The 13,366-nt window shown below is 40.3% G+C and overlaps 1 protein-coding gene across 9 annotated transcripts in view; it reads left to right on the top strand.

Moving 5' to 3' along the window:
* Positions 1-13,366, top strand: part of CARMIL1 (capping protein regulator and myosin 1 linker 1) — a 342,171-nt gene that overhangs the window by 300,299 nt on the left and 28,506 nt on the right. For all 9 annotated transcript variants that reach the window (XM_064363059.1, XM_064363058.1, XM_064363055.1 and 6 more), the window contains one exon: positions 11,043-11,155. In XM_064363059.1, coding sequence (XP_064219129.1) covers positions 11,043-11,155 — 113 coding nt within the window. The remainder of the gene's footprint in view (positions 1-11,042; positions 11,156-13,366) is intronic.

Here is a 13,366-nt window from a genome sequence, read left to right as displayed (position 1 = left end):
GATGTAACCGAAGGGATGGAGAAGAGCCCTGAGTGGGAGCCCCGGGGTGTGACTATGACATCCTGCTCTTTCTCCTTCAGTAGGAGACTCAGCTGTGTGTGCCGATGAGCCTGACTGTAGCATACCCGTGTCTCTCTGGTTAATGCCTTTTCTCTCCTTTATAGCTAAACTTCTTCAAAAAGTTTGCCTGTGCCACCTGTCTCTACTGTCTCTTCTTCAGCTTCCTGTCACTCCACATCTTAACCAAAATCTTCCTTCTGTATCTACCCACCCTTGAAACCACCCTCCCAAGGTCACTCCAGACCAAATCCTGTGGACTCTTTTGAGCTGTCCATCATCTTCCTTGATGTTTCAGCAGTTCATCAGCACAAAGTTCTTCCATTCCTGGCAGGAGGTTTCCCACTGGCCTCTGAGTCATCACGCTCTTCTTTTCCACCCATCTCTCCAGCATTGTGCTTTCAGTTTTCTTGCCAGACCTTTTAAGTTTTTTATTGTCTGTCTGGGTGGTGTCATCTGAACTCATGGTTTTAGTCTCTGTTACTGACTGTAAATTTCTGGATATCCACTTGCCTCCTAAACTTGAATGAGTACCTCAGGCTCAAAATCTGAAACTGAGATCCTACCTTTCCCTGTAAGCCTGCGCTTCTCATAACCCGTTTTTCCTGGGACGTGGTCAGTTGACAGGTTAGAGAGCGGAGTGTGATCCTGACCAGCAGCTCTCCCTCTTCCTCCTCGCTGTCTCTTCCTCCCTTCCTGAGCTCCAGCCCTCTAATGCTGCAGCCCTTTTCTCATGGCTTCTTCCCATCTCCTGGTCTGAGAACTTCCTTCAGATTTTGTACATCTCCACTGCTTCTCCATAACTGTCCACTCCTCTATACTTCTCAGCCCACTGGTGCTCCGAGGAAAAGCCAGATCTCTAGATCTCTGGCCATAATACATTACTTTGGAACTTACCTTTTTGTTACACAGTCCCTAAGGGAAAACAGCCTAGAGCACGCCAAGCCTGTGAGTCCTGGCTTCATTGTGGATAAAGGTGAAATCTCTCTAGAACAGATTGATGAGGTTGGGACATGCTACCCCAAAATATGCCGCCTTGGCATTCGAGAAAATACAAAAGCAGGAAGGTCATTCTCACCTTCTCCTTGCCTTTCTCCCTTGAGGCAGGTCATAAAAGCTTCATTCAAGAAGTGCCCTCCCTGTAGCCAGAGGAGAGAAATGTCCTTATTTCTTAAGACATGGGGACAGGGGGAAGAATCTGAACCAACAGACCTTGCTAAGTGCCTCCAGTTTATTATCATTAGGCCATACTTGTTTCTAAAGAAGGCAAGACTTCTTCCAGGAAACCCTCCCTACCCATCCCACTGTGTTCCCTCAGAGCTAGGGTCACATGACACCAGGGAAGTTGTTCTCACAGACTGGTTGTGCACAGTGCACAGCCTGAGCAACTTTCCATGGAGGCCCTGTCTCCTCCAGTGCCTGATGCTTACCCTCACAGCTCTCATCACATAGTGTTTTCTCAGCTTACTCCTTGTCTCTAAGTTCTGTGTAGGCAGGGCCTGCGATTTATTTATTATTCATGGTAATATGCTCAGGGCTTACATTGGGTTTGAAAATACAGTAGGGATTTAACAGTACTTACTGGATAAGTAGGTGGATAGCTGGAGACATAGATGGATGAGGGTTACAATAACTTACCTGCTTGGTTGATAATATCCTCACTTTAGATCAGGCTTTCATTGTGTTTGGTTAATTTCTCTCATTTGAATCCAGAGATCTTGACACAGTTTCAAAATACAAAAAAAAATCTAGTATGTTGTTTTCTAATTTATTAATTTTTAACTTTTTTTAGTGTATTTTTACATATTCTTACAGGAATACATGTTCCTTTAAAACACTTTTGTAGATAGATAAAAAGGCACCCCCTCACAACAACCCATACTTTAGGTTCTAGAATGTTAATAAATGGGTTCTCTATGGCTCTTTCCATATGGAATAAGATTAGCAATATAATTCGTCTATGAAATGGCTTAAGTTTATCCTTGATAAAACTGGTGACTCGTGGAAAGAGATAATCTTGAGTACTTTTTCCCTCTCCCCGCCTCTCCCCTCCCCTCCCCTCTTTTTCTTTGAAGAACGGGGTCTCACTCTGTGGCCCAGACTGGAGTGCAGTGGCACAATCCTGCCTCACTGCAGCCTTGAACTCCTGGACTCAAGCAATAACAGTCTTCCCACCTCAGCCTCCTGAGTAGCTGGGACGACTGGTGCATGCCGCCATGCTTGGCTAATTTTTTAAATAATTTTTTTGTAGAGATGGGGTCTTGGTATGTTGCTCAGGCAGGTCTTAGAACTCCTAGCCTCAATTTGTCCTCCTGCTTGAGCCTCCCAAAGTGCTGGGATTGCAGGCATGAGCCACCATGCCAGCATTTCTTCCTTAAATGTTTGAAAAATAGAGAAGAAGGGAAGGAAGCTGAGGCAGAGTCCCACTGGAGGCGCACGCTGTATATTGTGAGTGATAGTGATTTCTCATGTATCACTAGGGCTCATGGCTGAAGCACCTGTAACAAAAGGCAGATTAACAAGAGAAAAGTACAACAAAATTCATTTAATGTAAGTTTTATGTGATATGGGAAACTTCAGAAACGCCGACTCAAAGAAACAAGAGAACCCTGTGTATTTTTATGCTAAGTTTGATGAAGTGGATATAGAGAAGTCGGATTTGACAAAGGGAGTATGATCTGATGGTAATAAGCTGGGGGCAGTGAGCAAGAACTGTTTGTTCAGATTCTTCTCTCTTATCCCATGTCTTCAGAGACCTTTCTTTTCTCTGGCTATGGAGAGGACGTTTCTCATCTCTGCCAATAGGGAGGGCGCTTCTTGAATGAAGCTTTTATGACCTGCCTCAAAGGCAGAACGGCAAGGGGAAGATGAGAATGACCTTCTTGCTTTTGCTATTTTCTCGAATGCTGAGGCACCATATTTCGGTGTTTCATGTCTCTGCCTCATCCGTCTGTTCTAGAGAGATTTCACCTTTGTCCACATTGAAACCAGGACTCACAGGCTTGGCATACTGTAGGCTGTTTTCCCTCAGGGACTGTGTAACACAAAGGTAAGTCCCAAAATAATGTATTATGGCCAGAGATCTAAGGAGATCTGGCTTTTTCCCAGAGCACCAGTGGACTGAGAAGTATAGCTTAGCACACCTTTACTTGAATTCATAGTGAAAATATATTACCTTACGATATCACCCTGCTTACAATTTCTAAAGTGCTTTCATGTCTAACAGCCCTGTGAAGCTGCCACACAGACACCATTATTTAAATTTTTCAGGTAAGAATGAGGAGGTTGTGGCTTACTTTATTACTAATGTTTAGTAAGAGCAATTATTAACAGTTATCGTTGTTTTTCTTCCTAGCATTGAGTAGAATCAGTGCATCCACAGTCTGTCTTAGCTTTTCTGGAGTTTGTCCCTGAACCCCAATGCCTCGAATGAACTTTTCCAGCTGTCAGAATTCTCAAAGCCAAGGCTAAGTTAAATGCCAACATGCCAGTTTCTTCTAGGCCAAACATGGTGTTGTAATGACCGATTTCTGTGCCAAAAAGGTACCAATAAGTATTTATGTAAATATAAAGAGTAGATAACCTATTTTAAAAAAAAGCAACTAGGCACAAAAATTTAACCTTAGATCAAACCACAGTCATTTTAAGGACAACGGATATAGACATTTTAGCTATATGTTTTAATTCCACCTCTGCCACTCCAAAAATGAAAACAAAAGATTTTTTTTTAAATAACAAGAGATAAAATATGTTTCTTTCTTTTTTAAATTAAGTAGATAAAAGAATTTTTAAGCATTACATTATAGCTGCTTAGCCCATAGAATTTAACTTGCTACTGTAGTACTAAGAGTAGGATGTGTAAGACCACTCAGCCATTGGGCTCCTCCACTCCCTGGCCACGTGTATCTGGACAAAGGCATGTGGGTTTTTTTTTTTTAAGCCTGAGCAAACGTGTTTCTAAATACCAGCATTGCCTACATTGTTGAGTTGTCATGAGAAATAGGATAAAAGTATGCCGTCCTTTACTTTAAAATATTGTTCTTCAAAGCTAGTATTTCCATTTTATTAGTATTAGTTATCTTTACAATATAAATCTCATATTTGCTTTTGCCTTTGGACCTAGTCCCCCTTTTCTACACTTAAATGGAGGAGGAAGAGCAAAAAATTCCTGGAAACTGATGTAATGCCATGCTCATTTACCCTCAGTAATTCAAAGGGTCCTTACCCATGTTGACTAAGAAACAAATTAACTAACTTTACAAAAATTTTTATTCAAAAATTATTTCCTCATTGACTTTCAGAAAGTCTTTGGTTTTGGGAAAAAAGCATCATATAGGTAATTGAAGAGTGGAAATGCCATTTTTGAAGGTACCAGAATGTTCCAGCTGCAACAGAGAAAAGGGGGAAGCATGTAGTATACGCACAGTGAGCATCTGAGGGGGTTGGTTCCAGGACCCTTGAGGATACCCTTTTCTTCTTTGCCTAAGGGAAAACAGCCTAGAGTATGTCAGCCCTGCGAGTTCTGGCTTCATTGTGGACAAAGGTGAAATCTCTCTAGAACAGACTGATGAGTTTGGGACATGCTCCATATCCACACATTCTGCATTTCAGCATTCAACCAACTCTGGATTGAAAATACTTCTTTAAAAGGCAATAAAACCACAGCAGTAAAAAATTATACACATTTTAAAACACATCAACAGTTATTTAGATAGCATTTACATTGTATTAGGTATTAAAAGTAGTCTAGAGATGATTGAAAGCACACAGGAGGATGTTTGTAGGTGATATGGAAATACTGTGCCATTTTGTAGCACGGACTTGAGCATCTATGGATTTTTGTATCCTCAGCGGTCCTGGAACCAATCCCCCTCAGATACTGAAGGACAGCTGTGTTAGGTGGGGTAACACTAGCTACTATATGAGATAAACTTTTGCTATGTTAAATCTCTGATATTTTGGAGTTTATTTCTTGTTCGTGTCATAGTTCATTGTGGGTATTTCTGGTCAGGGAACCGTACAGTTGTCAGGGATCCAGGCTACTTTTACTTTGTGGCTCTGTCCTCCTTTTTGATCCTTCAAGTCATAGCCATTCAGCGGGAGGATGACATAAAGCCTGAGGATTTATGGGCCAGGTCTGAAAGGATGAGCTTCACATTCATCTGAGTACCACTTTCCAGAACTTGGCCACGTGGCCACCTAACTGCAGGTGAGCATTCTAACCACGACACCCGACAGGGATGGAGGTGTGCTCATGCTCATCCACTGCCAGTTAGCTATTACTTCTTTCTGCTTTTTCCTAACATAACTATAGGTGAAAAATATTCCCTTAAAGAAAAGTTATGAAAAATTTCCATAGAAGAGTGGAAAGAACATTGAACTGGGATATAGTGCTGACTCTACCACTAACTAGAATAATCTCGTGGAAGAAATTTTAAAGATTAGCTACTCAATATTCAAGGGAATATGAAGCCCAGGGCAGATAACTGATTTGCCCATGATCCTTCTCTGATATATTATACCGTGCAGTGGCTTCACTTTGCTGACATGTCAATATCAGTCATTTTGCCTTATATTCTTGGTGTAGGGCATAGCCCCACACTGGTTGGCTCAGTGATGAAATAAACCAACTCAAATTAAAATGGACTAAATCCTGGGTAATAGGTTTTCTCCTGTATGCATTGAATCGTGGTGTCATAAGGCTGAAAAGGATTTTGAAGTCGTCTTGTCCAGTCCCTCATCAGGTGCTTAAAACCCCTACACAGCCATTGATGGGCCATTCCATCTACAATGACTTCTTTCTCTGAAGCTGCCATTTTCTTAAACCTCGAATTATTAGCAGATTATTTTTTGTGTTTCTTAAATTCTTACTTTAACTTAGCCATCTTGTATCTGTCTTCTGGGGTAGCACATGGGATCTAAGTCTGTTCTACTTAGTAAACAACAATTTTTGTGAGTCAAATCTTAATTCTTCAGCTCTTTTGATGTTCTTTAGATGAAACTGTCTAGAATCTGTTCTGAATAAATTGCAGTGTGGCACCCAAGACAAAATACAGTACTTTAGTAAGATCAGCCATGTTGCTTCTTTCTAGTTATTTATTTATTTTTGAGACAGGGTCTCATTCTGTCACCCAGGCTCACTTCACTACCACCTCCTCCTCCCAGGCCCAAGTGATCCTCCCACTTCAGTCTCCCAAGTAGCTGGGATTACAGGTGCGCACCACCACACCCAGCTAATTTTTGCATTTTTTTGTAGAGACAGCGTTTTGCCATGTTGCCCGGGCTGGTCTTGAATTCCTGAGCTCACACGATCCACCTGCCTCAGCCTTCCAAAGTACTGGAATTACAGGTGCTAGTCACTACCCCCAGCCCATTGCTTCTCTTCTTTTAAGTAGGATACTTCTGTTTATTCAACCACAGGTTGCATTCACGTTTAAAATGGCTGTATCATCCAGGTGACTGGTATTGATCTTATTCTTAGGCAAGGCCTTTAATCTGTTTTTATACAAGTATTTCAGACAGAGGAAAAGAGGGTGCATGCATCAGGGAATCTAAACTACCCAGAAGTCCTGGTGTGCCTCCAGTTGCATCTTATTGGCCAGAAGTGAACCATATTTCCATCCCCAGCTACAAGAGTATCTAGGGAGACAGGTAGCCAGTTGGTCACATTGATACTCCAAGTAAGTCAGGGTTTTGTTACTGAGTAAACAAGAGAGAATAGATACTAACTAGACACAAAGCAGTTTCTGCTGTTATTTATTGAGTTGAGAGAGTTTTCTTCTATTTTGCTGATTTTATTTTGGAATGAATGGTTGTTAAATTTGATTTTTTTTTTTCAGTATTTGTTGAGCCTGATAATTTTTCTTTTTTAATGTGAAATTTTGGCAAATCACATTAACATTTCTACTGTTATAACACTCTTAATCGTTATTTTTTTTTTTGCTTTATTTTAATACACTGGTAGACTTTGTTTGCTACTATTTTATGAGAATTTTTGCATGTATATGCATAAATGAGAGAGACTTAACATGTTTACTTTTCTTGTCTAAACCTTCCATCTAGTTGAGTTTCAGAGTTATACTATCTTCATAAAATTGGTTGGGGAGCTCTTTCTTCTTTCCTATTCTCTGAAATAGTTTACATACAATAGAGATTGTCTCTTCCTCTCCTGGGACGCCATCTGGGCCCCAAGTGTTGTCAATATGCTTGTGTGCATGTGATACTTGTATGTAGATGTTTTACTAGGGATTTGATTTCTTTTGTCATAGATCTTTTCAGGTTACCTAATCAAGATCATTTCTATAGTTTATGTATTTTTAGTATATCTTCCATTTAGTCTAATTGTTCATTTAGTTGTTTATAGAATTCCTTTAAGTTTTTAATTTCTTATACCAATAGCTTTAATCTCTTACAGCTATGTCCCCTTTTTTATTTTAACATATTTTTAATGCCTTTTAATGTTGTAATTATGTCTTTTATTAGTCTTTTTCTAAGAGTCAACTGTTAGTCTTCTCAATCCTCTCTGGGTCATTAATTTTTTTATATTATTGTATTTTTGTCGTTTTACTTTCTTTGGGCTCCTTATTTCTTGATTGCTTAGCAAATTAATTTTCCATGTTTTTTACATTCTAATGTATGCACATAAGATTCCATGATGATTCAGTTCACTAATCAGCACTCTTTGGTATATTTGTTTGAAGCGTTACAATACACCTAATCATCCTTACTTCCTACCCATCCCTCTCCATCCAACCTATGAAGGCATCGTGAGAGACTTGGCAGCTGCCGCGTCAAAATCCAGGCACACCGCCTACTGTCTTTCCCTGGTGTATTCACTGTAATAATCCTGGCAGAGGAAAAACAGAGGGTGGTCTGAATTACCTTTAGTCCTCACAATCACCAGCTTATTTTCTCAGCATTCACAAATTATCCTTTTAGCACTTACACACTGGAGGTGCAAAATCCACCTTCTTTATCAAATATCAACAACAGCGATTCCTGGTTTTATCTGTAAAACCCTTTCTCTGAGAGCAAAGGCAGTGGGTTCTGGCCGCAGGCTCCCGGCTGAGGTTTCTGCTCCCTTCCTTTCCGACAGCTGTGCTACCCTTTTCAGTCTGAGATGTACTCTCTTTGACAGAAAAGACCAAAAGCAAATGGGATTTTGAGAACTTCTCATGACTCTTTGTCCTTTCCTTTGCTTTTGTTAGAAAAGGAGCTGAAACAGCATGTGCATTTGGCCTTGAACTCGTTTGCAAACTACATTTCAATTCAATCTTCAGTTTTTCTACTGCTCTTCACATAGGCTAATGCCACCTCCTGTTCCTATTTTAACAGATGCGTTTTAAACCGCGTCTCATGGACCATCTCTCAGTGATACTGGACTTCTCTTAACCTGTCTACTCTCTGTCTCTTTATCTCTAAAATGACAGGGTTGGACTGGAGGATCTGTAGGGGCCTGTCCTGCAGGAAAGCAGACTGTTCTGTTCAGCTCTGTGTCTCCGTCTCTGAAACCCATATCCCCAGAGAACCTTTTGTGCTGGCTGTGAATTCTGTTTCCAAGCAGGAAAAGGGAAATTTTTCCTGAGGGGAGAAATTACATGAGTAAAACTTAACTTGGTTTTTTTTCTGAAATGGAAGGAGGAGTCTTTAGGGTGAAGCTGGAAGGAAGCCCTCTGTTAGGACTGTATGTCCTGGGATCACATCTTTCTTCATCCATCAGTCAGGTGACTGGGGTGGGTGCCCCTCACCTTCCGAGCCACTGTTTGATCTGTGACTAACCAAAAAGTAGGATAGTACTACCTCTTTAGTTTAAAGGGTGGACGTAAGGGTGACAAAACCACGTGTAAAACACATGTCAACTATCAAGCACTATGTTAACCTAAGGGGCTATTACTGCTCTAGAGATTCTATCCTGCGTTCTTTTCCAAAAGAGAAAAATAATACGATACAAGCAAGTTCTGTACTACTTTATCTTTTGTAATCAAAATAGAAGTTATTCAGTGAGCTTTTTTCTCTGCATAACAGAATGATAGAACTTTGCTGATAGTCTGCTCTTTTGCAACACGTAGGAAAACCTTGCTCCAATATAAAGCACCATTCAGATAAGAGGTATAGTTGTTATTTCGTAGGGTTCTTTGTCTATTACCTGCTGTCTCCTCGCTTTTCAGCATGTCACAAACATGAGCTCAAACACACAGTTCGTTTTCATAATGAGAGGTTCCCGATGAATGAAGTGGATGATCGTTCAAGGGATTTTTTCCTTTAAACAATTTCCCTACAGACATAAGCCGTGTTCCCCCTAGGCACCTGGAGACTTGCAAATCAGGATTACAGCAAATGACTTTCCCACTACTCTGTGGCGAGACATCTAGACCAGGTATCCCAAGCACACAAGAATTTGTCCTTGCATCCAACAGCATGGGCAAGATGCATGCTCTTTCTCAGCTGTCCACAACCTGTCTGTGAAATATTAGTCTACGTTGCAGACACAAATCAAGCACCTGACTAAGCCTGCTATGAGTTGGCCTTTCAAAGAGACATGCTGACTTGATACAGCTTTATGATAGCTTCTCGCCAGCCTCTCTCATAAGGTCTGAGTTTTTGGCTGCCTGCTGGACACCTGGTTCTGAATTTCCCACAGTACCTCAAAGACTCAAGAAGATAAAAAACATCATTTTCCCCAGATACGATCTTAGTAACGTGTTCCCTAGAACCATGCTCCCGTTTACCCGGCCTGGAAACTTTGACTGTATCTTAGGCAGCTCTTTTCTTTCCATTCTCACTTTTCCACTTCATTAGTCACTCCTCACCCCCATATTAGATTAAATTACTACAGGAGTCTTTGATTTGAGCTCCCGAACAGGTTTTCCTACTTATATTCTCTTAAATCTCCAATTGGTCCTTCATGCTACCCCAGAATTGCCTTCCAGAATTCAGGTTGGGCCGTGCTGCTATGTTGGTGGCTCCCTGTCATCTAAGGAGCCGGTTCCATACTCCTTAGCATAAGGTTCAAGGCTGTTCCTTAGGGGTTTTAATATTGTTAGTCGGAAAGTATTCACCTGGATATTATGAAATACTCAATACTCACTCAAAAGTGACTTAAACAATAAGAAATACTTATTTTCTCACCTAACAAAAAATCCTGAGGCCTCAGGATCCAGGCCTGGCTTATTCAGCAGAAGAGCACAGGCACCCAGGTGCTTTCCCCATTCTGTTTTGTGATTGTCGACCCGCATGAGCCCTTTTATCCTTGGGCCTCCCCATTTGGTAAACAACAGTGGCCTGCCTCAGCTCAGACACAACGTCTCCCATGCATAACTGCGGAAAAACACATTCTCTCCTCTTGACAAAACCTGCCCCCATGAACTGCCTGGCAAAGTTTTCCATGTATCTCGCAGACCAGGATTATATCCCACTCCCATGCCTATCAATCACAGGCAAGAGGAGGGGTTGTAGTGTTCAGCATAAGCAAATCAGTATCCATAATCTGACCCTAGGGATCTTCCAGCAAGAAAGAAAGTAGGCTGGGGAGAGGGGTAGGGAAGCCAGTGTTAGCATCTGCTGTGCTCCATTCTTAGCCCCACCCACACATCTCAGGCCCCAGGGCTATCACCACTCTCAGAAGTCAGTGCGTGTTTCATTTCTCCATGTATTATTTTGTTTCCTCTCACCACATGCCTGCAGTGCCTTTCTCTGCCTTTAGAAACACTTGACTCTTCGTATCTGTTAGGTCCAAGCTTCTTCTGATGCACCAGTCAGCATGAGTCCTCCACAAGGCATGGTGTTTCTAGTGCATCCCTCACTTTTGTTTCTTCCTGTCTGTGTTATGATTGTACACATGGCTTCTATTCCTGTAGATTACGTGGTCCCTATTTTAGTAAGCCTTGTCCCTCCCATAGCCCTTATCACAGTGTCTTAAATCTAGTAATAAATGTTTGCAAAGTTAAGGTGCACGTGAATTAACATTACATCTGTTTGTTTTGCAGGTCTGTGCTGCCAACGTAGTCTCCCAAGATGGTGAACAGAACGGTCTCATGGGGAGAGTGGATGAAGGTGTAGATGAATTTTTCACCAAGAAGGTGACCAAAATGGATTCCAAGTGAGTTCAGTGTAATTTCATTGATAATGCTATTTAATTCATATTTAAATTACTGACAGTTACAATTAAACTTAGTATACTGTGTTTCATTTTATATATAGAAATTACTATTCAGACAGTTTACAGACTATGGTCTTTGGGCCGGCGACACCAGTGTCAACTGGGACCTTGTTAGAAATGCAAATCCTCAGACTCCTACCCCAGACCTACTGAATCAAAAACTCTGGAGGTGGGGCCCAGCAGTCCATATTTTAATAAACCTTCCAGGTTATGCAGAGGCAGGCTCCGGTTTGAGACTCATTGTACGAATCTAAACCAGACCACAAAATGTACCACCCCAAGATTCTTTTAGGGCTTCATCACTTGGACAGTTCCATTACAGGGTAATGATCATGGGTGTGCTGGAATTACTTACTTTGAACTTCTCCTTGTTCATAATTTGATATATTGGATTGGGGGGCTAAGTCATTGTTAAATGGCATAATTTAACAGACAGTATCAAAATGACAGCAGAATTAGTAAATAGCTCTAGAGTTAGCATTTTCTCAAGAGTTTTCTCCACGTTTTCTTGCTATGGAGACAGTTTCCTTAGAAGGTAGTTCAGTGATACTTTTGTTAACAGTTCTTTAACTTGAAACATTCTAGTGTTTAGTAGTGATTTCTACCAGGTTATTTAATCCTCAACTAAATACAAATCTGTCCCAAAATATACTCTTAACATGGATTTGTCTTTATGAAGTATTTTTAACCTTGAGATATCAAATTCAGGAACAAATGTAAGCCAAATAAGCCAAAGGCAGCAGGCTGGGCACAGGTAGGGGAGCAACTAATCAATTCTGTTAGATTGATGTGTCTTATTTTGCCTCTGCAGGATGGTAAGGTGGCAATGAGTTATATTTTTATATCCATAACAGTGTAACTTACTGAATCTTATAACCTTTAGGACCCAATTATTTGTTTTCTTTGTCCCTGGCCTTGAAGCTTAGCATACTATACTTGGCAAAATTTTATTCTCCTATCTTTCAAGAAGCAACCTAATGTCATTTATTCTTTGAAGTTTTTCTGGGACTGTTGCTCCCGCCCCCGAATATTAATTGCTGTTCCTCTGCTGCTGACTTAATACTTTTCTTTTTATCCTTTGCACACATCTGTTAGAGCCCATGTAATCCTTTAAGAGTTTCTTTGTTTTTTGTTTTTTGTTTTTTTTTTACAACTTAAGGAATAGATGAATGTGTTTTCAATATGAAAGATTCACAGAAAATTAACAAGGACATTCAGGACTTGAACTCAGACCCGGAACAAGTAAACTTAATAAACATTTATAGAATTCTCTACTTCAAATACACAAAACATACATTACCACCTCACACCTATTCCGAAAGTGACTACATAATTGGAAGTAAATCACTCCTCAGTAATCGCATAGCATTTCATAGGTTTAAATGAAATATTGGTTGGCTGCTTGTTTGTTATTTTCTTCCCTTATTCCTTCCTGTCTACATCAAGTATAATTATTGGTATAAAAGAGGTTTTCAATACCCATTATTAAACTGCATTCTAGCCTGGGCAAGAAAGCAATACTCCCATTCTCTCTCTCTCTTTCTCTTCCTTTTTCTTCCTCTTCATTTTTTTTTTCTTTCTTTCTTTCAAAAAAAAAAAAAACAAAAAAAAAAAGAAAGATTCAAGAAAAACCAACATAAACAAAGCAAAATGGGAAATCACTGTTAATGATTTGCTTTCAAGTCTTTTTTCCCAAATCAAATGCTATTCTTCATGAGCAATGCCTGGGTCTTGTTTTGTTATAGTGTCAATGTCTAACACAGCCCATAATATATAGTCTGCCCTCAATTAGTGATGGTTGATTGAATGGAGAAAATCTTGACTGTCTCCGTATAATTTACAGGTACCATTGTTTGCTCTTGTCTTTTTAAACTTCTGAAATTTATATTCAGTTAGTGGGGTGGTTTGTAAGCATTTGATCTGAACTGTACATATCGTTATACCTGCCCCAGTGGGATTTCCTCTCCTGTTAACGCTACTTCCTTCTTTAACAGACTCTGAATGAAAGTTGCGTAAATTTTGTAAGGCATAAAATACATATTTTTTTATGAAGATACTGGTCAAGGAAGATTCTGTTTATGTTTCAGTGCACAAATAGAACTAAACACATCAATTTTCATCATCAAGTATTGTGACGGAATCTGCTAAACA

This window comes from Aotus nancymaae, unplaced genomic scaffold (assembly GCF_030222135.1).
Source record: "Aotus nancymaae isolate 86718 unplaced genomic scaffold, 86718_ANA_hifiasm-v0.15.2.pri h1tg000051l, whole genome shotgun sequence".
Lineage (NCBI taxonomy): Eukaryota > Metazoa > Chordata > Mammalia > Primates > Aotidae > Aotus > Aotus nancymaae.
The sequence above is the reverse complement of the archived record's forward strand: the minus strand, read 5'-3'. Positions and strand labels throughout refer to the sequence as shown.